Source organism: Phragmites australis, chromosome 16 (genome assembly GCF_958298935.1).
Source record: "Phragmites australis chromosome 16, lpPhrAust1.1, whole genome shotgun sequence".
In the NCBI taxonomy this organism is placed as follows: Eukaryota; Viridiplantae; Streptophyta; class Magnoliopsida; order Poales; family Poaceae; genus Phragmites; species Phragmites australis.
The window spans coordinates 29347190-29369666 of record NC_084936.1 but is presented as its reverse complement, the minus strand read 5'-3'; the positions used below and the strand labels follow the sequence as shown (position 1 = coordinate 29369666).

The 22477-nt window shown below is 45.1% G+C and overlaps 3 protein-coding genes across 5 annotated transcripts; 1 reads left to right on the top strand and 2 right to left on the bottom strand.

The window, feature by feature from the left end:
• Positions 1-726: 726 nt before the first annotated feature.
• LOC133895974 (dihydroneopterin aldolase 1-like) lies at positions 727-2335 on the bottom strand. Its single transcript, XM_062336496.1, has 2 exons — positions 2028-2335; positions 727-1201 (listed from the first exon to the last, which is right to left on the bottom strand). The coding sequence occupies exons 1-2, from the start codon at positions 2234-2236 to the stop codon at positions 1009-1011; spliced, it is 402 nt and encodes a 133-aa protein (XP_062192480.1). The 5' UTR covers positions 2237-2335; the 3' UTR covers positions 727-1008.
• Positions 2336-4885: 2550 nt separating this feature from the next.
• Positions 4886-6681, bottom strand: LOC133895973 (uncharacterized). The gene is made up of 5 exons (XM_062336495.1): positions 6415-6681; positions 5800-5866; positions 5489-5714; positions 5210-5350; positions 4886-5116 (listed from the first exon to the last, which is right to left on the bottom strand). The coding sequence occupies exons 1-5, from the start codon at positions 6603-6605 to the stop codon at positions 5022-5024; spliced, it is 720 nt and encodes a 239-aa protein (XP_062192479.1). The 5' UTR covers positions 6606-6681; the 3' UTR covers positions 4886-5021.
• Positions 6682-14850: 8169 nt separating this feature from the next.
• Positions 14851-20632, top strand: LOC133895602 (YTH domain-containing protein ECT2-like). 3 transcript variants are annotated; one of them, XM_062336033.1, is made up of 9 exons: positions 14851-15082; positions 16561-16634; positions 16739-16907; positions 17310-17380; positions 17463-17769; positions 17860-17978; positions 18739-19263; positions 19378-19590; positions 19841-20632. In XM_062336033.1, the coding sequence occupies exons 2-9, from the start codon at positions 16566-16568 to the stop codon at positions 20180-20182; spliced, it is 1815 nt and encodes a 604-aa protein (XP_062192017.1). In that variant the 5' UTR covers positions 14851-15082; positions 16561-16565; the 3' UTR covers positions 20183-20632. The 3 variants fall into 3 exon arrangements, with proteins under 3 accessions (XP_062192017.1, XP_062192018.1, XP_062192016.1); XM_062336034.1 differs by having other exon boundaries at positions 17310-17392; positions 17463-17679; XM_062336032.1 differs by having other exon boundaries at positions 17310-17392.
• The last annotated feature ends 1845 nt before the right edge of the window (positions 20633-22477 follow it).

The window sequence follows — 22477 nt, the reverse complement described above, 5'->3', positions numbered from 1 at the left end:
CAATCAATACGAGTGTGTGGTAAAATAATGTTGCTTGACCATAAAGCATACAGAGAATTATGCTCTCAAAACACATAAGCAACCCCATCCTTAGCCGATGTGTGGGCATGCAAATGGAGGTGTAAAGAGATTAAAGAATGATAGGCCAGCCCGATTAACAAACTCTGAACGATTTATCTCCTTAGCGGAAAGAACAGTTGAGTTGAGTATGTCACGTGTAGTGCAGGGAGCTATGTACTGGTGGATTAGATTAGTGAATGAATGGTTAGGGAGGATTTTTTTTAAGATGATGGTTAGATCATCTCAATCATATTCTTTTCATTTCGTTCTTTTCTCAATTCCCCTCTCCGTTCATATTTCCTTTATTTTCTCTTATCTTTAGCAACTTTTCTTTGAAGAGATTCACGAAGAGAAGAGAGAGAGAGAATCCCGTCCTAAAGGGAATGACCTTAGGAATACTTTCGTGAGGGGAATTGTAAAGAGAAACCGTTGAAATATTGAATAGAACAAAAATCCCTTTGTAAAGGTATTCTAAACTCTGACGGAAATCGATTGAGGATGATTTTAGAAGAAATTAAGATGGCAACCAATAATGCATTGTAGGCTCCCAGCCACTTCCATGGGTTGCGTTTTTTGAAATCATAATTGGTTGCCTACCACTAATGTGTAGGTCAGCTGTATAGCTAGTTGCACTCGTAGTACGTAGCATAAACCAGGACAAGGACAGAACAAATGGATCCAATCCCATGCAGCCTTCACAAGAAATTACACACGAGTTTTGAGCTGAGCTCCTGAAAATGTATGCAAGCAAGAACACAATTCCCGAATTCTCTTGTTCATCAAACATGATGTGAACAAGTGTGGATTATGATTCCAGTACAAAGACCAACAGCACCATAAACACCACTGGCTCCACACGTACATATATAGGGCGACGCAGAAATGGCTGAGCATTTGAGCAAATTGTTCAGCTCAGGCTTTTTTTTTTAAAGAAGAAGAACCTTCAACTCATGCTTTCCTGCGCCTCATTATCTCCACACCTAGGTAGTCCAGAACGCCTTGCACCGCGACATGAGGTTTTCCAACCTTCACCCGGACAGCAGAGATCTGAGGGAACTTGAGCAGTGTAGAATTTGCGATGGAGTGAGCGACCGACTCCAAAAGATTATGCGGCGGGCCTTCAACGACGCCCTTAGCTATCCTGCAGAGGGAGGGGGAAAACACGACTGACTATTAGGGGATACTGGAAAAGATGTTCGGACCCTGAAGTGTGTGAATCTGTACCCTCTTCAGAGCAGGGAAAAAAAAGGACTGATCAAATTTAAGACCTGACAGTAGTTCCATTATGATTCAGAACTTACATACTGTGTCAAGAAGCTAAATGACACATAATACATTATGATTCAGTCGAAATAAGAACAACTAAAATTTTATAGAGGGAGGTATATAATAGAGTGAAATCAGTGGAGGAATGAAGGTGCACAAAGATGGCCTGGTGCCAAATGAAGAGTATGAAATCCTATTTTAGATTTTACTACCAAAAAGTGATCATTCAGAGACGCATAGACCGTCCGTAACGTGATGCTAATTCCTATGAACTGATGCCCCTCAGTTTGGCTGCAGATCTGCAGGATCAAACTACGGCTACAGTGTCCTAGATGTTGAATGATACTGCCATGGACAGATCAGATTCCAAAAGTGCACAAGATGAGCCAAACACGATAATGTCCTTGTCCTTGAATCATAGGCACAAGTTATTAGAGCATAAAAACGCGAGTCAATTGGTCTTACGCCTTAGTACGGTGAGGATAAGGCTGAACCATTTGCAAGCATATATACTAGTACAAATCATGATTAATCTAAATCCCCAGATCCATTCTAAGTCCCCAAACTGTAACTACAATACGATATGCATTGATTGATGAATTCCGAGAGTGCAATTTCCAACCATCAACGCTAGAATGGACCATAGATCGATGGGAGTTAGGTAGGAACGGAATGAAACGGGGCCGAGTGAACCTAATAACCTGTAGATGTCGGTGTAGCTGACGGTGTCGGCGATGCTGTCGGACTCCCCGGCGGCGGTGAGGTCCATCCATGCGTCGACGTCGACGACGAACTTCTGGCCGAGCTTCTGCTCCTCCTGCTTCACGCCGTGGAAGCCGTGGAACTGGAGCCCGCGCAGGATGAGCTTGTCGCCGCCGCCCATCGCCTCCTCCTGCTCGTCGCCCGCCATGGGTGGACCGGGCCTCTCACTGTTGCACGCGGAAAACGAGCGATGGAGACTGAGGCGGGATTAGTAGGTGAGGCCGGCCATGGAGGCAAGGAGGGCCTTCCAATATATGGGTGCTTCGTGGGCCATGCATTGAGGTGTCTGCCAGGAAAGGAAATCTGGCAGGAAAGGGCCTCCTAATACAGCTCGGAGGCGTCAAATCCTTCCACACCCCCACAATTCTAAGAGCTTAGCGATCGATAGCTGCAAATCTACATCAATATCATTCCCCGGGGAATATGGTGCATGAATGATCATTGACAAAATTAAAGATGTTTGCTTCATGCAAATCCATAGTGGTAGGTTATAAGGAATAAGCATCATTGGCCAAGTACTGTGCTTTGAACTCAAGTTTCAGAAGGGGTTGAATCCATCACTTGCAAGACCACCTTTGGATCCTTGGTAACAATGGAAAATAACGCAACACTTTTGCTGGTTTCGATTCAGTTGCAGAGCTATTCTTCTCATCATCTTTCCAACGAGAGCTATCACACACATGGCAAGACTCTTGTGTCACCTCAAAACAGAATGCAATTGTCGGAGGACTAACTCCAGTCGCAGGATCCCGAGAGACCCCTTTTTAGAGATTCAGTCGGAGGATGATCCTGAATACGTTCGTCGGAGAAATAAATAGGAATAAATGCAACGACCGGTGGTGGTGGGTGTTGGCCTAGTGCAAGAATAAGTAAATACACCGGAATTTAGACAGGTTTGAGCCGCACGGGGGCGTAATACCCTACTCCTGTATGGATACTATAACTGTCCTGAGGAAGTCCCTCAAGGATGTTGCTGGTTACAAGAATCTTGATCTATCTAAGAGCCTGGGGTTCCTTGTTTTTCGGTCTGTCTCGTGCTGCTCACTTCTCAGCCGTGTTTCTCTTGCGCTGTGTTCTTGTCTATTCGTTGCCTCTAAAACTGTCGTCTGTGTGCCTCCCCTTCTTTTGTGTCGCCGGCTGCTTTAAGTACCCGCCGGCCGCAACGTGCCCCGAACGGAAGGGGGGCACGAGTTCTGAGACACCATAAATGGAAAGGGCGTCATCATTTCCTCTGGACGAAGTGACGGGGGTGGAAAATATATCGCACGTCGGTCATCCGTCACAATAAATGCCCTGGCAATGGGCGCCGTGGAGAGGGCCGCCGGGCAGCCGCAGAGCGACCCGGCGTGCCCGTCCTGTCTTGTTCCCTTGCCACAGCAGCGCGGCAGACGGAACACCTTGGTCCTTACGACGATATCCTGAGACAGGCCGGATGGCACGGGACAGGACCCGTGCAATTAATAACCCCACGGCTCTCTGCCAGACATGACAGGAACTGACGCTGAGCGCGGCGGGAGCAGTTAGAGGTGACAAGCCACGCACGCTCTTTAAATGCGGTCTCGGGCCTTTGACTGGCTGATACCTCATCGGTGGGCCCTTCGGGGGCCTCCACTAGGGGACTTACTGGGTCGTCGGGTACCGAGTGCTCGGGGGTACTGTTCATCTCCCCGAGCACTCTCTCCCGAGAACGCCCTTTCTTGTCCTCGAGGGGAGAACGCCCTTTCTTGTCCTCGAGGGGAGAACGCCCTTTCTTGTCCTCGAGGGACCGAGTACTCGGGGGTACTGTTCACCTCCCCGAGCACTCTCTCCCGAGAACGCCCTTTCTTACCCTCAGGGGACCGAGTGCTCGGGGGTACTGTTCACCTCCCCGAGCACTCTCTCCCGGGCACACTTGTACGGATCCTCAGGGAACTGCACGCAGCCCCGAGCACTCTCTCTCGGAACTTCCTTCGGTGAGTCCTCGGGATACTTGGGTGCCTAGGGGGCACCGCCGGCGGCCCCGGACGTGTTTCTCCCGGTACTTAACTCTCCTGGTCGTCGGAGGACTAGGGTGCTCGGGGGCCACCGTATATCTTCCCGAACACTTTCTTTCCGGTACTTAGATTTCGTGGATCATCGGGGAACTGGGGCACCCGGGGGGGCCACTGACTGTGGCCTCGAGCGCCTTCTCCCGGGACTTGATCTTTTCTCATCTTGCAGGAGAGATCCTGCGGGATGGCGCTATGTGGCGGATGGCTAGCCTGACCTCGGGATTCGGGGACTCTCGGTTCCTAATACACCGACAACAATCCTTAAGGCACGCATGGATTTTCACATAGTCAAGCCCTAAACCGCCAATGATTTTTTTTTTTTTTTTTTTTGCTTCATAATAACTCTTAGGTAGGTTTTGCCTTGTAAGGAAGTGCATCAGATACTATACCAAGTAGCGATGTAATGATTCGTGTGTCCAACCATGTAAGGTCTTCAAGTGATATAAAGTGACTAAAAATGACAACTTAGAAAACTTCTCACACCCAGGGTATAACTTGGTGTGTGCATCCTTCAAGAAGCTTGCATATATACTCTGTTCCTGCCTCGTAACATCATCTTCATTTGCAAGATTCACACACTCAGACACATTATGTTCCATATTTGCAAATTCAGATTGAACACCATCTGGTTCGCCGTCATACAGGGGAATTTCCAAGTGTCGACTATAAACTTTAGAGCCACAGAACTAATACAAAAGTACTAGCAATAGCAAATTTGTTTCAGTATTCCAGGAATAGCAGTAAACTAGTACAGAACAAATGCTAGCAGCTGGAAAATTCAAAGAGCAATTCACATAACTAGCATCTCAGTGGTCGAAGTGCTACAACAGTTCGCTCAACAAATTCTGAAGACTTCACATTCTAATAGAAAATAGTGATCTTATTCTTATTTCAATATTATAACTATACTGTAATAAAAAATAGTGATGATAAAAACAGCACAAAATTATGCGCCGCTGTCAATCCCGAGATAATCAGCAATATTCCCATCACGTCAGCTGCACGCACATACAAATCTCAAATCTAATCATGAGAACTCAGACAATTAATAGTTGCTCCAGTGCAAGAGAATGGCAACCCATGCCACATACCGGCCATGCACGGCGTGAGTCGTTGTTCTATCCGGTCCTTGTCGTTTCCACAAACAAACTTACGGCACCCCTTAGGGTGTAGAATGTCGAAATCGCCGGGACAAAATGCACAGCTACGCCTGTACTGGCAAAGCGGCTCTTCTGCATGCATGTTAAGAATCAGCTAACATGGGCAGTACGTCCAGTTAAGAAGAAGGAAATAATTAAAGAACAAATAGAAAAGAAAGTTGGATGCGTGATATATACATATACTGCACTGCAGCATATATATATACGTACCAATGATGGTGCATATTTCAACGATGGGGATCGGCTTAGGGTCCAAGCAGACGGAGCTGCTGCTGCTGCTGCTTCTGGTGGATGGCTTGTAGTGCACCTCAGCGAAGAAGCGCTTGATCTTATTGCTGCTGCGGCTGCGAGCCCAGAAGTTAACGTGGAACCACACCTGGCCCCTGAAACCCACGCGGGCCTGCATCAGGGGCTTCACACAATCGAACTCGCCACCCTGCATTGCAGCACGCCGCAGGGATTGATTAATACAGTGCAATTGCGGTGAAATTGAATTAAAACTACTAACTAAAAGCACGCACCGGGTGTCTGGCATTATAATGGCGGAGAGCGTCGCGGACGGTGGGAATCACGAAGGCGTCGCGCACTCTGCATCCAATACAATACAATACAATTGGAGTAATTTGATTTATAAGTTGGTTTAATTGGAATAATTAAAGAACAAATAGTAAAACAAACAAATTGTACACGCATTACATAATCAGAGTTTGGAATTTTTCCAGTTATGAGGTTTAAGTGCATGCAATTCTTTACTAGCCATGCAAACTAAAAGAAGGGGCAGACTAGCAGCCAGTCGCCTGAAGAATTCGTTTGGTACAGTGACCAATATGAGCCGTTGGATGGATATCGCACCGTTGTGCAGTCATCTTCCTCCTCCGACCGTTGGTTCCCCTTCCTCAGCAAACCGTCGTCATCTTCCCGACGCTCGCCCCCGCCCCAATCTCGGCGCAAAAACAACCCCCGCTAACCTCACCGGCTATCGTCGACTGAAAAACCCGGACTGATGCGTAGGAAACGCGTAAGAAATAGGGGATCTTAGAGTACGCTGGACTCGACAATAAAAATCAAAACTTTGGGGTAAATCTAGTTAATAATACTGCAATCAGTTCTGAGGGGAGGGGATGGGAGGGACGTACTCTTCTGTGCGCAGCGGGATAGGAGGCGATGGAGAAACCGTCTCCATCTTGGCATGTCGCTTCAGCTTGCCCTTGCGGTCGCGGGATCCGTTCTGCAATCGTAGCTGCTCCTCGCGGGACAGATCCGGCAGCAGCTCCTCCAACGCCGGCGACGTCCATCTCGTCGCCCAATCCTCCGTGGATCCCAACATATTCTCAATCCCCAGGGCGGCCGGTATTGGATCGAGAGGCCCCGTTGAGTTTTATAGGGAGGCGGAGGAGGCGGAGGCGGGCCAAATCTTCACACCGGACACATAAAGGCCACGAGAGAATCTGCGCCGCCTCGTTTCGGACCCGATGAACTGAACCCAAATCGAATTCGGCCCGGTGCTGCCGACTTCCGAGAGGGCGGCCGAACGTCGCAGGATCAACGTTGTATCCGATCCGACGGCTCCAAACAATATGCTGACGTGGGATCACGCGGTTTGAGATTTCCGTCTAGAATTCGGTCTTAGAGATGTTCATTAGACTAGAAGATCACAGTTTAATTAAGTAATAGACCTAACAAATTCTTCGGCTGAAACGTACTTGTTTATGGACTGCACCTAGGACGATGGCCAGGCCGCAGCTCCTAGTACCTCTATGCCTTGCCATCGTTGATTGCATGTTCGAATGCTAAAAGATGGATCCGAAATTGCAGTGAGTCAACGCATATAGAGGGTGCAGAAAGTTTTTTTTTCTTTCAGCCGTTTTTCTTTATTTTCGCTATAGCAGATGTGGCAATATTTAGCCACCTACTTTATGTTAAATAATATTGACGGTATAGTTGAACAGCCGTCTACATCGATTATATTATTATTTGAGAAGGAAAAAAGTTACCATATTCCCTCTCAAGATCACAAAATTAACAAATTAAACGAAAAAAGAAAAAAAATCTAAATCACTCATTATTATAAACATCTAACGATGTAGATTAACCAAAAAATCTATATAAAAACAATGTAAAGAAAATCATTCCACACTGGTCAGTAACTGGTAGCACTAGCGGAGATTAAAGAACAATGTAAGTATGTTATATCCTGCATGCATGTTGTACTTGGACACACGATCGACAGGCAAAGTGAAGGGTAGTACTAGTCGGATCCGGAGTAGCAGCCGCAGCCGCTGAGGGGGTACAGCAGCGTCGGAGCCGGCGGGCAGCCCAGTAACGGATGTACTGAGAGGGCGAACAACTCATCGAATTCGTCGAACGCGATCCACCGAATGGGCCCCGCAGCGCTGTGGTTGTCTAGGATGAGGACCTGGAGCTCGCCGTCTCGGTGGCGGTATTGGTAACACACGACGCCATGGTAACCCACCTTGTCGCTGCGAAGCTGCTGCTGCATCTCAAGGCGCTGCCAGCGGGGGCAGCCTCGGAATACCGCCCCGTCGTCCATAGAAGCGTCGATGTCATAGTACTCTTGGGTGACGAAGATGACGCCTACGCAAGGGCCGCGCTCGTGAAGGAGCCGCGCCGCAAGCTCGGCGGTGAGGGTGCGGCCCCAGTAGTGACCCTCCCATGCCTTGAGAGGCAGGAAGCAGGGCGCCGGCGTCGGCGCCTTGGTGGTGGGCGCTCCCCCGATCTTGATCATCATGCTGAGCACCCGCTCTACGTACTTACATCCATGTTTAGGGTGCCATGTCCTCTCCATCTTCTTGAGGTCGGCGTTCCAGTGCTGCTCCCGGAAGCACGCCCTCCGGAGCTTGCGGGGGGCCGCAGCCCGGCAAGGAAAACTGCCCTGCCCGTATATGAACTCGTACTCTAGCCGGTGATGGGCTTCCAAGCAGACCGTGCAGGCCACCAACGCGCAGGTATCTGTCAGCAAATCCGGTTACAAATAAGAACAACACACGACGACGACCAACTTAGCATGCAATTGTGTCAGGCAGGCTCATTATATATTAGCAAGCAGCTAACCGACTCTTGTTTAAGTTAAGTTCAGTTCAGTTCAGTTCAGTTCAGTTCAGTTCGCTAACAGTGAGGAGGCACAGCACGACCGACCAGAGAGAGGAGAAGAGGAGAACTCACTCGGTACGGTCTGCTCCATGGGGTAACCCAGAGCTGCCGCCCAGCTGTACTCCTCAGGCGGCGCCGGCATGCTACAAATCGCCACCTTCATTCATAGTTTACAGGATGCATGGTTCAATCCAAAAGTATTCCAGCCCCGCAAACCAGACATATGCACACCGAATATAATGTAGCACTGCACGATACGTGCCTGGGACCTGCCTCTGCTCGGGCCGCCGTCAGCACCGGAACTCCATCGCTGCTGCTGCCGCCGCCGCCGCCGCCGCCGCCCGACGCCGCGGACACTCGGCTCAAGCTACAATATATGGCAGTGATGTCACAGATCACTCAAGAGCTCACTCAACCATGCAACAACACCTTTATCAACGAATTATCAGACAGAAAATTCATAAAGCAATCGTGCATAAATTTCTAGAATAGACAATTGGATACGAAACAAGGCGAAAATGACTAATCTGATGAAGGTTTGCTCCCTGAAGCCCAAATGCTCGTGCATAGGACCAACCAGTCATGCATCAACCCTCAACTACTGCTCCATAACATAATTACAACTTTTGAGTTAATGATCGAAGCACTAACTAATTAATCTTGTCACAAACTGTACTAACAATTGCATCACCCCAAACTTGACAGGCATGCAGATATGAAAAGGTAGCAATTAATTAACAGCTTCAGTAACAGAGGTGCAAATTTCACTCAGTCGACAGGTTCCAAGAATTGCCAAGGAGAGAGGACAGAGAGAGCTAAACCTTGGTTGGGCCTCGAGGGGCAGCGCCAACCTGCCTCCATGGTGTGGTAATCTCACCTGTGAACAAAGCATATAATTCTCTCAAGCACCTGACCAACGTAAATAAAAACGCAACAAGAGGATCTACTGAACATCGAATCAGAAGGAAAGACAGAATGCAAGTTACAGGTTGTCCTCTTACCAGTCTGACTACTGAAAATCTCATCAGAAGACCACTGGAAAACTGCAAAGATATCACCTGGTGGCCCGGTGGTGAGGACGATGACGTCCACGTGCTCTTCGTTGCACCGGCGGAACAGGTCACCGAGGTCTCCTCTTGGTTTACACTGTTGTGATTGAGCACAGGTGTTTAGGAAACCAGGACAATTCTATCGCAGAGAAGCCAAGAAAATTTTGGATAATTGGTACGAATTTCGAAAGACTAATGTGATCAAGAATTGCTCCCTAAAGCGAACCAAATGCAAGAACCGACAACCACTGCTCCCTGGAAGCGCGCCCTACAGTAGTAGAATCGGAACTAGGAACAATTCATGGAGCAAACCAAGAAGTAATCTTGGCACAAATTGTACCAAGAATTGCATCGCCGTGAAATTAACAGGCAGAAATAAGCAGTTCACAGTTTCAGTAACAAGGGCGGAGCGTTTTGCAAAGAAGAGACTCAAGAACTGCTCCTAGGAGAATTCAATCGTCAGATATATGAGTTGTTGCAAGAATCTACTCAGAATCGACGAGAGAATCCTGCTCCGCCCAAATCAATAAGGGGATGGCGAGCTCACCTGACCAGGATCTGCAGGGACTGGCGGCGGGATGTCCTCGACCACCCAATGCACCATCGTGCTCGGGTTGTTGTAGTCCTCGGCGGTGTACCACGGGCGGTACCTGCCGTTGGCGCTGCCCAGGAGGACGTCGTCGTCCCCGTACCCCGCCCTGACTGCGTCCCAGATGACGTCGTCCTGCTCCGGGGCGTCGTAACCGCGCTGGACAGCTCGGTGGCCCAGCGATAGCGCGAGGTACCAGCCATAGGCGGCGCCGTGGAGGAGGACGTAGGTGGTGCCGTGGCGCACGAGGCGGTGCACCTGCCACGCCGCGTTTAGCGACGCGCGGCGCAGGAAGGAGCCCGCCCCGCCCTCGTCGACGTGGGTCCCGAAGGAGAAGAACTCCATCGGCACCGCTGCCGAGGAGGAGGCGGATGGCGGCGAGCGGGTGGGTGGGTGGGTTTCTTGGTTTCTTGGCGCTGTGGCGACTGGCGAGGAGGAGAGGAGGGAGCAGCGCAGATGTTCGTTGCGACGGTTCCGTTCGGGCGCCAAGGCAGGGCATTTCAAGGCGCCTGGGCCTGGACCCGCAAGCGCAGGTCGGTTTGCTGCACTGGCAGGTGGGTCCGGTGTCAGATGGGCCATTGACACGTCGCTCATGTTTCTTGGGAAGAAAAATGTGGAAATTCAACTCGCTCATCTCGCCTCCTGCTGCAAACTCGATCACTTGGCCAACGGCATCCGCCATCGGGACGAGGAAGACAACGAAGAAGCACAGGGGATCACGGCCGGCCGCTCTTCTGCTGCCCCTTCAAGGGGCTCGGCGAGCTACTCCGCCACCCCTCGTCGTCGTCGACGTCTAGTGCGGCCACAGCGGAGGCTTACGACTTGGATAGATTCGGCCTGATCGAGCTTGCCGAGTTGGTCGTTCTTTGTTTTGCATCTCTTCTGCAGAAACTGCGGATCAGTGGAACGGATGTGAGATTTGTAATCTACATCCCAAGATGTACGAGGTGCACACACATTTTACGGTAGAATTCTTCGTATCTTTAATTAATATGTACGTGACTTCATAAGTAAGATGCATATATGCATGCATTTCATGCATGTTTCTGCCCTCAGATCAATTGTATTGTATATCGGTCGATCGACAATAATGTACGTGTGTATGTAGCACGATCATTCAATATAAGAGGAAATTAATAATACTCATATGCGTCAATTCTATTCACGAATTGTACATTATAGTCACACCATATTCTGATCATTTTAGCTTCCACTTGTCAAATATTTTCTTCAATGCACTTTCGTTCTCGTTCAGATATTTACCATTTATATCTCAATCAGTTGGAGATGGTACACCCTCGCCTGTTATAGAACAAATAGTCAGAAGTCAAAAAAAAATAAATATGACAACAATAAATTCATTACAAACTTAATCACTCACTCTATTTCTATATTTCTTTTATTGCAGTGACAAAGAATGCATCGTCCGCTCTTTTACCAGGAATGTCTAAAGTGTGAAAATTTTTGGACCATGCCAAACCAATAGCTTCCTTTGTTTTCTTTCCCTTCGCACTTCATGACCCGGTGTCAATCCTCGGCTGCACAGGGGCTTTTGCTAAAGCAACATTGTAATCTCTGACACTTGTTGGTGGCTTCCTTATTGAAGATGCTCTCCTAAGCATGCTCTTTAACACAAAGCTCCCTCTGTCACTACCACTACCACCTTCATACTCGTAGAACTCGCCTGCCTTCCTCCTGAACTCTTCCTCGTCCCTCGACTGAGCCATGGCACGTTGCACCTGTTTTCTCTTCCATGTCCTCATTGTCGCTTGTCAAATCTACCTGAATTCTTGCTGATTCTTGCCTCTGAACCCTCTCCTCAGCCTTTCCCTTCCTCTTATCTCTTGCCCTATCCAGCTCACGTCTGAAATAATCACGCATATCTAGGGGCACCCTATCACAATGTATAGCATTCGATCTGCGTCCTGCCAAATGTTCTTTCAACCTTGTGGCACCACTGCCTTTCTTTTTCTTATTGCATTAATTGCATATAAACCCCGGGGCCAAATTGTCCCCGTGCTACCACACCACATCTTTATCCGTCATCGATTAGTTTACGATTTCTAATAAATATCTCCATGCATGTTAAAATTGCTAGTAAACGAATATTATGAATGGTTAGCCTACTAATAAACTCAATTGAACGAATATTACCAACATTTGCACGTAAAATCGCTAGTAAATGGTCAATTATCTTGCACGAATATTAACAACATTCACATGTATACGGTAACCGATGTAATAAGGTCGATAACCGGGCGAATCAACCACTACATCTTCCTAATTGACTACACAACAAACTACCGCCCTTCTAACACCGATTACCGACCATATTACACAAAAAAACGCTACTAAAGGTTGATAACCGAGCGCATCACGCACTGTATCGTCGGAATCGACCACACACATCCCGTACCGACCCCATAGCCACGGTTACTGATCAAGAAACACGATAAATCATAGAGGTTAGAGCGGTTACCGAGCTTCCTTCGTCGGTTACCGATCCACATCACGGAGTCGGCACAGCTCGTCGAAGTTGGTCGGTAACTGCTGTGATGCGGTTGGTTACCGAGCCCAGGAGCTCGATAACCGCTGCTCCGACGCCAGAATCACGCTGGACAGCAGCAGATTTGGTCAGGCGGGCGACGAACTTGCTACTTCGGCTGCGAGAAGGAGCGTGAGGAATCTCTGCTGTGCACAATGCTCACCACACCGCCGACATCCTTATCCCTTCGGCCCATATCACTGTGCAAATTACTGTGTATTCGGCCCATATCAGCCTTTTACACATGTCGGCCCATTTAACCGAGTTACGCACTTTGATCGTCAATTTGGTGCTGCAAACGAGATTAGTTTTGAATTTTGTTTGCACATATACTCTTATAATTTGCTCTAGGTTTTTATGGATTTTTTTTGGATTTTTTGAGTTTTTTAAAAATCAGTTTGAATTTTTTAAATCAAATTCGGTTACTGTTCAAACTTTGAAACCGAGCCAGACTAAGATACCCGATTATCGCGCATTTTAATCGGTTACCGACGAATTTTCCAACCATGAGGACACGACGTAATTTCCAGATAGACTGCATCGTGTGGTGCCCCAGCCAATTAAATGGTCCGAGTGGGACGTACCATAGGTTTGGAAACATGTACTTCGATACAGTACCAGTTTATATAGTCCTTGCAGTGCCTATGCTTTCTGAGACGAGGGCTATTGGTTTCCACATCTGCTCCAACTGGACCAAACAAAGTAGCCTTGATTTGCAACTACACCAAGTATACTAGCTAGCAGAAATGCATTGGCTCTGTGTTCAAGTATTGCAGGTGCAAGCTGTTGAACAATTGGGACGACGAAATGAATCAGTGCTCAATACTTGTGATCCACCCAAGACACTCTTTACTTAAGACGCCTCCTCCGGTTGCCGGACCAAAAGAAGATGAAGGTACCCATTGCAGTGAAGACCGGCCGCTGTCTTCAGATCCCTTCAAGGCCTGACGAGCGAGCAGGAGGGAGCCCTCAAGGTTTGTAGTATTCTTTACATTACAAGTCATTTTGAGTTTTCTTAAATTGTATATTTTTACTATATATGCCATTTGCCCCCTCGCTCATCAAATGGAATTAATTCCATGTACTATTTTGTAGCAAAACAAAATAACTCTGCAGGCCGTAAAGAAAGATGCTGATCGCATGAATCCTCGCAGGCCAAGCTGCGCCGTCGACACCGCAACAAGCTGACTATGAGCTAGCTGCTGGTGATGATGTTTCAGTGATGGAGTATTCTTTAAGTTCATTCATGCCTAGTTCGTTTGGTTGGCTTTGCCCTGTCGTGCTGTTACTAGCTCATTTTTTTTTTCAATCCATGATCATGTTGTGTAACCTGCTGTGTTTTGTGAGGACGAATAAGTATCTATCTGCTCAAGATGTTTCCTCTTATCTTAATGATGTTGTTGTGATTGTCGTTACTCCTCACTAAGTTGAGTAGTCTTACTCACATACACACAAAACAGTCAAAGGGAGTGGCCAAGCCTGCCGGGTTCGAACTCTGGCATCACACGCTCCCGTTAAATAGCTTCTAAAGAAAGCTCCGGGTAAAGAGGATCCGGCTTAAAAAAATATCGGTATAGCAAATAACCAAACGTAAAAAAAATAAATTCCAGATGCATAGTGGGCCTTCGTCTAGTCTAAACGGGCCAAACTGACCTCAAAGGCCTAGGAGGAAATACTCCTATATTTATTTGAGTGGAAATTCTAAGAAAAGAGGTCGAGATGGAGGCCGAACTTGGATGCCACGCTTCAGTGCTGCCCCGCTGACCATTAAAGATAGCTTATTGCTGTGTAAATTGACAAATACGTGCTCTATAAAACTGTTGTGAACCACAGTTCAACCGTTGATCCACTAGTCCAACCACCAAACCAGTGAACAGTAGGTAGCAGCCTCAATGGTTTACCGGTCCAACCTTTTGTTCTATGCTCATAACTTACTAATACCGTCTCTTCTTTTTTAAATCTTACAAGCTGGCTGTTATGGAACAGGACACTACATTTATATGGTATTAGCTACGAGACACTAAGAAATAAGCTATAGATTATAAAAATATTTTTACTGTAGGATATTGAGTGTCTCACAGCTAAAGCTCTGTTTGTTCGTGTGATTTTTAGCTTCAGATACGGTTTTCAGTGTAATGGAAGGCAGTTTAGAGAAGCCCGTTTTTGATAAGCCCAATTCAGAAACCGTCAATTTGTTTGGAAAAGCCATAGCTTCTAAAATTGGCTTTAAAAATAGACTTTTTTAATTACCTCTCATTATATTAGAAATTAAAGAGAAAGCAACAGAAGTCTCCCTCTCTCTCGCCAGAGAAAAGGGGTGTACCAGTCAGCCAGAGCCCAGAGACAGGTGTGGGATCCCGATCGAGGCCGATCCGATCGCCAGATCCGCCGCCCTCCGTGCCGATCCAGGCGTCCTTCCACCGCCCCTCTTCCTCCTCTCTAAGCCTCGTCCTCGTCGTTCGCTCGAGCGGAGATCCGCCCTGACTCGGGATTGATTTCTTCTATTGCCGGTAAGGAATTGAAGCTCTAGCCTGCCTCGATGGATTGATTGTTCGTTTCGTTTTGCACAACCTTTTGTTATGATTTGATTGGAGTCCAAATCATTCTTTCTCTCCCCAATCCATCCGGTTTGTCGCGGATTTGTTTGCTGCGGCCCACGTCGAGTCTGTCATAAGATCTTGTGTGAATTCATACGCCACTAATTCCCGTGCACCATGTGATGTCATAGCCTTCGTGCGATTCGAGATATCGAGGATACTGGTTCATGAGCAGGGGTCTGCAATTGGGTCGATCACGTTGCTTGCTTCGCATGGTGTGCACTGCTGATTTGAGCAGCGAGGGCCCGGTGGAATTGCCCAAGCTTCAATCGTAGCGCATTTGCGGTTCTTTTTCTTTGTTTGGAGTAATGGGATGTGTACAGGCTCTTGCGGTTTGCGTGTATCAGTGTATGCGTACCAAGATCGCGCTTAGTTGGTTGGGTATGATGCTGCTGTCATGTAGAAATTGTGTCACGTGCTTGTGGTTTGCGTTGCAGTGCACAGTCGATTCGGGTGGATTGGGCATTGTTTCAGATACCTCAACGGGCTTCAGAAGCAATTAAGCATGCCTGGAGTGTACGTCATGTGAACGGTTGGTGCAGAGCGTACTAAAGCAGAGGGCTATGGTAGGGTGTCTGTCAGTGTCATTATAGAAATTTAAGTGATCCAAGTATGAGGCCCGATTGTTACGCGATTGGAGCGGGTGGTCATACAGCTTTTTACCCAATTTGGATGGCAGTCTAAACTCCGCATCCAAGCCCAAGCAGAATAACCTCATAGGAAGGGACACATTTTCATCTTGTTATATTGGCCTTTTTGTGTGATTTTTGTATCGTGTTGCTATTTGTGGAACTGCGGCTGTGTGCATCTTGGTTATGCAGAGACCGGGGGTAAACTCTTGTACGACTGTGTGCATCTTTGTTATGCAGTGATCCAAGTATGAGACCCGATTGCCTGCCCAGGTCATAGTTAGGATTTGGTGTTGTTTTGATCAAACAATTGGATGGCTGTGAATGGTGGAACGACAAGCCTTTACTCTGCACATTATTAGCTTGATAACCATGCAGGCTAGAGTAAGTGGCCAAGAAGTATGCAACAAAGTGCAAGAATTTGGAGAGCTGGTGCCTCTAACTCCTTGTGCTAGTTTTCATCTGTGATCAACATGTTTTTTTGGAAGAAGCAATATGTACGTCATGTACTAGATGATATGATTCTTTGGTATCCAGGTGCTGGGGTAGAAACTATCTTTGTTTGCTATTTAAGGCCATGTATGCAAGTTTAGATTTACTTCATAACAGATCTCTGTCACTTGAGATTTTTGTTTGAAACTGGTAGGCCCAGACAAAAGGGTACGGCGTACCTAGCAAGCAGCAAATTTGTTTGCTCTACCTAACATTGGATGGCCATACTCGTTGAAGCTTGACATCATTTGTTGAATCTTGCTGTTTCAGGCTCCATGGATAAGCAGGAGCCAGTAGTTGATGCTGAACAAAAGATTGTTCTTGCTGAGAAGCCTAAAGAACAGGTCATTACTCTATTATCATTCTTTTTGGATATTTTTATCCATTGTTTTGACTCTTTATTGACATTGTTAGCTGACTGTATCAATCTATATATTTTTTACTCCAGCCTGTTCCCAGTAAGGATGAGAAAACAATTGTGCCCCCAATTTCAGTTGATTCAAATGCTATTGATCTACCTAGTGAAGGACAAGCCCCAGCTGGCACATCCAACACAGATGGGGACCATAATCCACACAACTTTTATGCTTCTCAGGCACAGCCATTCTATTACCAAGGTCAGCTTTTTTGTTGTGGTTGTATATGCTTGAATATCTCTTCACACTTTGCATAATGTTTTACATTCCTACTCAATTCTTTGCAACAGAGCATGGACTTTTACACTGTCCTATAATTGATCTCATGAAGTGATAACCTAGGAAAACATAAAAGAAGCAATTATATCCAAAGCTCCAGACATATATGTATTAGGAGGTGCTCTTGACTTTATTTCTTTATGAAAGTACCTATGACTTATCAGGAACAGACTATATGAGAATGTAAACTCTGTTGTTGTACTAGTGGAGTCACTAAACTCACTTATTTTGTTTTTATTCAATACTGTAGATTTCGAAGCCTTTTCTCTTGAATTGATGAATGGTCTTGTTAGATCCTTAACATAGTTCACCCTATATGAGCAGGTTCAGGATACAAAAACACTCCACATGAGTGGGATGCATATCCTCCTTACATGAGTGTTGAAGGATTGGAAGTGAGTCCAACAGTAAGTAGAAAAAGTTTTTCAGTCACAACTTCTCAAAAGAGCACTTCTCTAAATTTGACTTTTCTTGAAGGTTGTATACAACGAGGACCCTTCATTGATGTTCCATGGTGGCTATGGCTATGACCCATATGCTCATTATTCTCCTATTGCAACACCTGTACCGGCTAGTGTTAGTGGAGATGGTCAGCTCTACTCCCCTCAGCAGTTCTCCTTCTCGGCTCCTTACTACCAGCAATCAGTACCACCTGGCATGCCATATTTAAGCTCTCCTACTCCAATATCACAGGGTGAGACTATGATGCCGATTGACCCAACACAAGGAGCTTTTATCGCAGATACTCTGAGTCCAAACAGCTTCCTTTTTGGTCCAAGACCTGGTTATTATCTAACTTTGTGCTTTGTTTAGTGATTTATGTCCTATTTTTAGGTGATACTTTAACTTTGTGCCTTTTGATGACATCTTTCAGAATGGTTCAGATCATCAGAAGGAACCGGGTCATTTCCATCACCTGCAGCTTCACCTCAACCTGCTGGTGGCTTTTCAGGGGCCTTTGGCCAAAGCAACTTTCCAATGGCTCCTGGAATGGTATTCTTTTCTCATTGCTAACTCTTTGCTTTTTCTTCCCTCAAATAAGACTTGATAATTCACGGATGCAGCTCATATGCAAGTTACTCTGATGGGAATCTTGGGAGTAACAATTCATTTTTAAAACAATTCTTGCCCAACTTTTATCCACAAAGAACAATGTAAACCCACCCCTTCAGTATATGTTTTTTTAGCGATAAGTCTGTTTTCTGCAATCAAAGTTTGCTTTGCATTTGTTTCTAAGAAATAGGTACAAAGAAATCAGCCAGGATAGTCTGTCGTGTTGTTATCATGTCGATGGTCGAACACTTGAACTTTTGGCTTTCACAAAGTTCCCTGATTTGACTATTCTCTATTATAATGTAAGATGTAAGCTTAATTTACTCATGATTCTAACAATTATCAATTTACCATGAAACAATTATCAATTTCCTTCCCTGAATTTGTTTGCAATCACTGGTGACCTGACATATCACAACAAGGAAAATCTGCCCACACCCTGTAATAAATGTTCCTGAATCCTGATATTGCCATAGATGTTTGTAGCTAATATCCAAACTCAAGATTTGTTTGATGCCTCTTGCTGCCACTCAAACTCTGCTCTGCAAGCATGTGCTTGCATTGATCTGTCACTGCTTGGTGAATTACACCCCGTTTACGTGAATTTCGAGTTGCTGTTTTTTATGCTGATGCATATTATTTATGTCAGAAAAACTAAAGATCTGCCTTCTGATAATTTGTTTTGTCTCTGTCCCCCCAGTTTCAGCAGTCGCCTCACCAGGAGCCCTTCTATGGTTTTGGACCCCCCACTGACTCCTATGGACGAGGGTTCTCTCATGGTGGGGTTTTCCCACAGGCCAATAATTATGGAGGTTCCTTCCCTAGCTTTGGCCTTAATGGTAGAAGTTCCATATCGATCGAGAAAGCGCGCATGAGAGGAAGGGATAATGCTCTTATTTGCAGCTGCAATGGTTCACTTGGCTTTCTCGATGAGCAGAGTCGGGGCCCACGTGCTACTAAGCCTAAGAAGCAACCAGAGGGTGGCAGTATGGATGAGAAACCTTCTACAGGAGTTGGTCGTGAGTTATACAACAGGCCTGACTTTGGTACAGAGTACACGAATGCCAGATTTTTCATCATAAAATCTTACAGCGAAGATAATGTGCACAAGAGCATCAAATATGGTGTTTGGGCTAGCACCACAAATGGAAACAAGAAACTGGACTCAGCCTACCGCGAAACTAAGGAGAAGGAAGAGCACTGTCCCGTTTTTCTGTTGTTTTCGGTAATTAAGGCCTCATCTCACTTTCTTATTGTTTCTTTTGTGTCCATCACTCTTTTTTTGCTTCCCGTATTGTTATTCCTTGCTAATAATTAGAAATTGGTACAATATACACAGGTGAATGCTAGTGCACAATTCTGTGGCGTTGCAGAGATGATTGGACCAGTAGACTTTGAGAAAAGTGTGGATTACTGGCAGCAAGATAAGTGGACTGGTCAATTCCCTGTTAAGTGGCACATAGTGAAGGATGTCCCAAATAATCTCTTCCGCCATATAATTCTTGAAAACAACGACAATAAACCAGTAACTAACAGCCGGGATACACAGGAGGTATTTAAACTTTTTTTTTTCTTTCTCCCTTTGCTTAATTTGCATGTGAATTCTTCTTGTACATAGTTCTCTTTTTCATGAGGAATCACCAAATCACCTATCAAGTTGTTAGTGTGTGGCATTCATAGTTTCATTTCAGCTGTTAATATTCTTGTACCTTTCTTTTCCATTCTACTTTCATACTGAAATTGGATAAATGCATGCCTTGTCTATTTAGTGCGACACCTGAACATGTTTGATCCTATTGCAGGTGAAACTAGAACAAGGACTGGAGATGCTGAAAATCTTTAAGAATCATGATGATGATGCGTCAATCCTTGACGACTTCGACTTTTATGAGGAGCGTGAGAAAGCCCTGCAGGAAAACAAGGCACGCCTGCATCAGCAACATCGACCAAGTTCTATTGTTGTTGAGCCCAAGAAACCCTTGGCTGTGCCCACTGACCTGGTGGGCCATATCACTAAGAGTTTTGCTCAGGCTGTGCGGCTAGGTGAGGCCAAGACTGTAAGCCCTTCGGCTGAGAAAGTTTCTGCGGGCAATTCATCTATTCCTGTGAAGCCTGTCGAAGTTAAGGATAGTGGTTTATCGTAGAACCTCTTGATTAATGTGATTGGGCTGTACTCAAAATATAATCCATATGCTTCCTCATCAAAACGATGGGGCACATATACAGATGGCTGTTGCTGCTGAAAACTAAAACATCGGCAAGGATGGCTTCTTGCGCTGGTCAAGCATGTACACTAGGATAGATCTTTGCCAACCTTGGATGGAAGCTTAGTTTCTTGAATAGCTTCTCTTTCTTTCTTTTTTCCCTTCTTTTTGTTTCCTTTCCTCCTTTGTCCTTAGTATTTCTCACCTTCTCTTTGCATGATTCCTTAGTGGCTAGCCTTAAATAGAGCTGCAGTTTTTGTGCAAGCCTCTGTAAATTTCCCTATTCGATCGCATATGAATAAGGCCATTTTACTTACTTTTGAGTAAAATCCTCTTTTATCTACTGTCCTGTGACTTCTATTGTTTTGGTAATGCTTAGCTCGATCTCTGCATGCACTGATGCCCGGTACTGTAGTATATCTTATATCCGCACATAGGAGGAACTGGATCCATCCATCCATCGAGACTCACCGATGGAATTGACCTCACGAACAATGTATAGATGAATCAAAGAAGAAATAAGCTGGTTGTTTATTATGGGGTTTATTTGTTCTGCTAGGTATGCTGAATGGATTTATAATATTATCTCGATTGAGAAGAAAAAAATAGTCAGTTGAGAGTATGCATTGATTTTAAAAATTTAAATAAAACTAATCCTAAAGATGAATATTGTCTATTGTCAATATATTGATTAATGATGCTTCGGGTCATAGAGTCATTAGTTTTTTATGGTAATACGGGATATACTCAAATCTTTATGGCTGAAGAGGATATGTTTAAAATGGTCTTTAGATATCCATGTTTTGTTGGTTTATTTGAGTAGATTGTTATGACATTTGGGTTAAAGAATATCGGTGCTACTTATTAAAGAGCTATGGATTTAATCTTCATAATTTACTTGGTGTTATCTTAAAAATATATATGTCAAATCAGATGATATGGATAGTCATCTCGCCGATTTGCGCTTAGCTTTTGAGAGGATGCGTCTGTATGGTTTAAAATAAACCCACTTAAAGTGTGCTTTTTTGAGTTTTATAATACATGAGAGAGGCATAGAGATAGATCCCAATAAGATAGCAGCTATAGAGAAGTTGGGGGGTACCACAATCAAAGAGAGATGTTTAAAAGTTGCTAGGAAAGGTTAATTACTTGAGACGTTTTGTATCTAACTTGTCCGGTAAGATTAGTGTATTTACTCCTATAATTCGGTTAAAGAAAGAAGCTGATTTCTCTTAGGGCATAACAGCAACAAGCCTGTGATGAGATAAAAAATATTTGTCATCACCCCCTCCCCTCGTACTTAGGGCACCCAAAGTCGGGATTCTATTTCGGCTACATGTTGTTACACAAGAGACAGTGATAGGTGATATTCTTACATAAGAAAGCGAAGGGAGAATATGTGATCACTTATTTGAGCTGACGTCTCTTGGATGCGGAAATAAGATATGTATTTATTGAAAAATTATGTTTGTCCTTGTATTATATATGCACCAAGTTGAGATATTATTTACTTTCTAGTACTTGTATGGTTGCATGTCAAACCGATGTTATTATATACATGTTGCAAAAGCTGATTTTGAGTGGTAGAATCGGAAAGTGGGCATATGCTTTGACTGAATATGACTTGCTTATGAACCGCTAAGATCCACGAAAGGCCAAATTCTTGCTGATTTTATTGTTGATCACCGTATTGATAATGAGGATTTGATTGGTATTATTGGTGTGTGTCCATAAAAATTATATTTTAAGGTCAATGTGTTGGTATTGTTTTAGTTTCACTAAAGGGTGTTGTTCGCTTAGAATACTTTTGTACCAACAATCAAGCTAAATATGAAGCTGTTTTGTTATGTTTGCAAATTTTAGAGTCTATAGGTGTAAAACGTATAGAAGTATTTGGTAATTCATTATTAGTGGTGCATGAGATTTTTAAAGTTTTTCAATGCTTTGATGGGTCACTAAATAGTTATTTAGATAGATGTTTAGATATCGTAGTAAATTTAAATGATTTCACCATCACACGCATATCTAGGGAAGAGAATATGATGACAAATAATTTAGCGCAGCAAGCATCCGGTTATCGAGTGAGTAGAGGGTTGTTCTTTGTATTAGAAAGACCGTTGTTGGCTTGTGGTAATGTTTATTTAGCTGAACAGCAGGGAGGTGGTTTGGTTGTGTCTAAAATTTCAGATTTGTCCGCATCTAGTAATTGGAGGAAGCCGCTAATTGAGTATTTAG

What these genes read in the sequence shown, in the direction of transcription:
- LOC133895974 (XM_062336496.1), bottom strand. Translation starts at nt 2,236, where the DNA reads ATGGCGGGCGACGAGCAGGAGGAGGCGATGGGCGGCGGCGACAAGCTC. An exon ending in AGCTACACCGACATCTACAG is followed by an intron (nt 1,202 to 2,027) that starts GTTATTAGGTTC and finishes CTCCCTCTGCAG; the next exon opens with GATAGCTAAGGGCGTCGTTG.
- LOC133895602 (XM_062336032.1), top strand. Translation starts at nt 16,566, where the DNA reads ATGGATAAGCAGGAGCCAGTAGTTGATGCTGAACAAAAGATTGTTCTT. An exon ending in TTCCAATGGCTCCTGGAATG is followed by an intron (nt 17,979 to 18,738) that starts GTATTCTTTTCT and finishes CTGTCCCCCCAG; the next exon opens with TTTCAGCAGTCGCCTCACCA. An exon ending in ACAGCCGGGATACACAGGAG is followed by an intron (nt 19,591 to 19,840) that starts GTATTTAAACTT and finishes ATCCTATTGCAG; the next exon opens with GTGAAACTAGAACAAGGACT.
- LOC133895973 (XM_062336495.1), bottom strand. Translation starts at nt 6,605, where the DNA reads ATGTTGGGATCCACGGAGGATTGGGCGACGAGATGGACGTCGCCGGCG. An exon ending in TGAAATATGCACCATCATTG is followed by an intron (nt 5,351 to 5,488) that starts GTACGTATATAT and finishes ACATGCATGCAG; the next exon opens with AAGAGCCGCTTTGCCAGTAC. An exon ending in ACTCACGCCGTGCATGGCCG is followed by an intron (nt 5,117 to 5,209) that starts GTATGTGGCATG and finishes ATGTGCGTGCAG; the next exon opens with CTGACGTGATGGGAATATTG.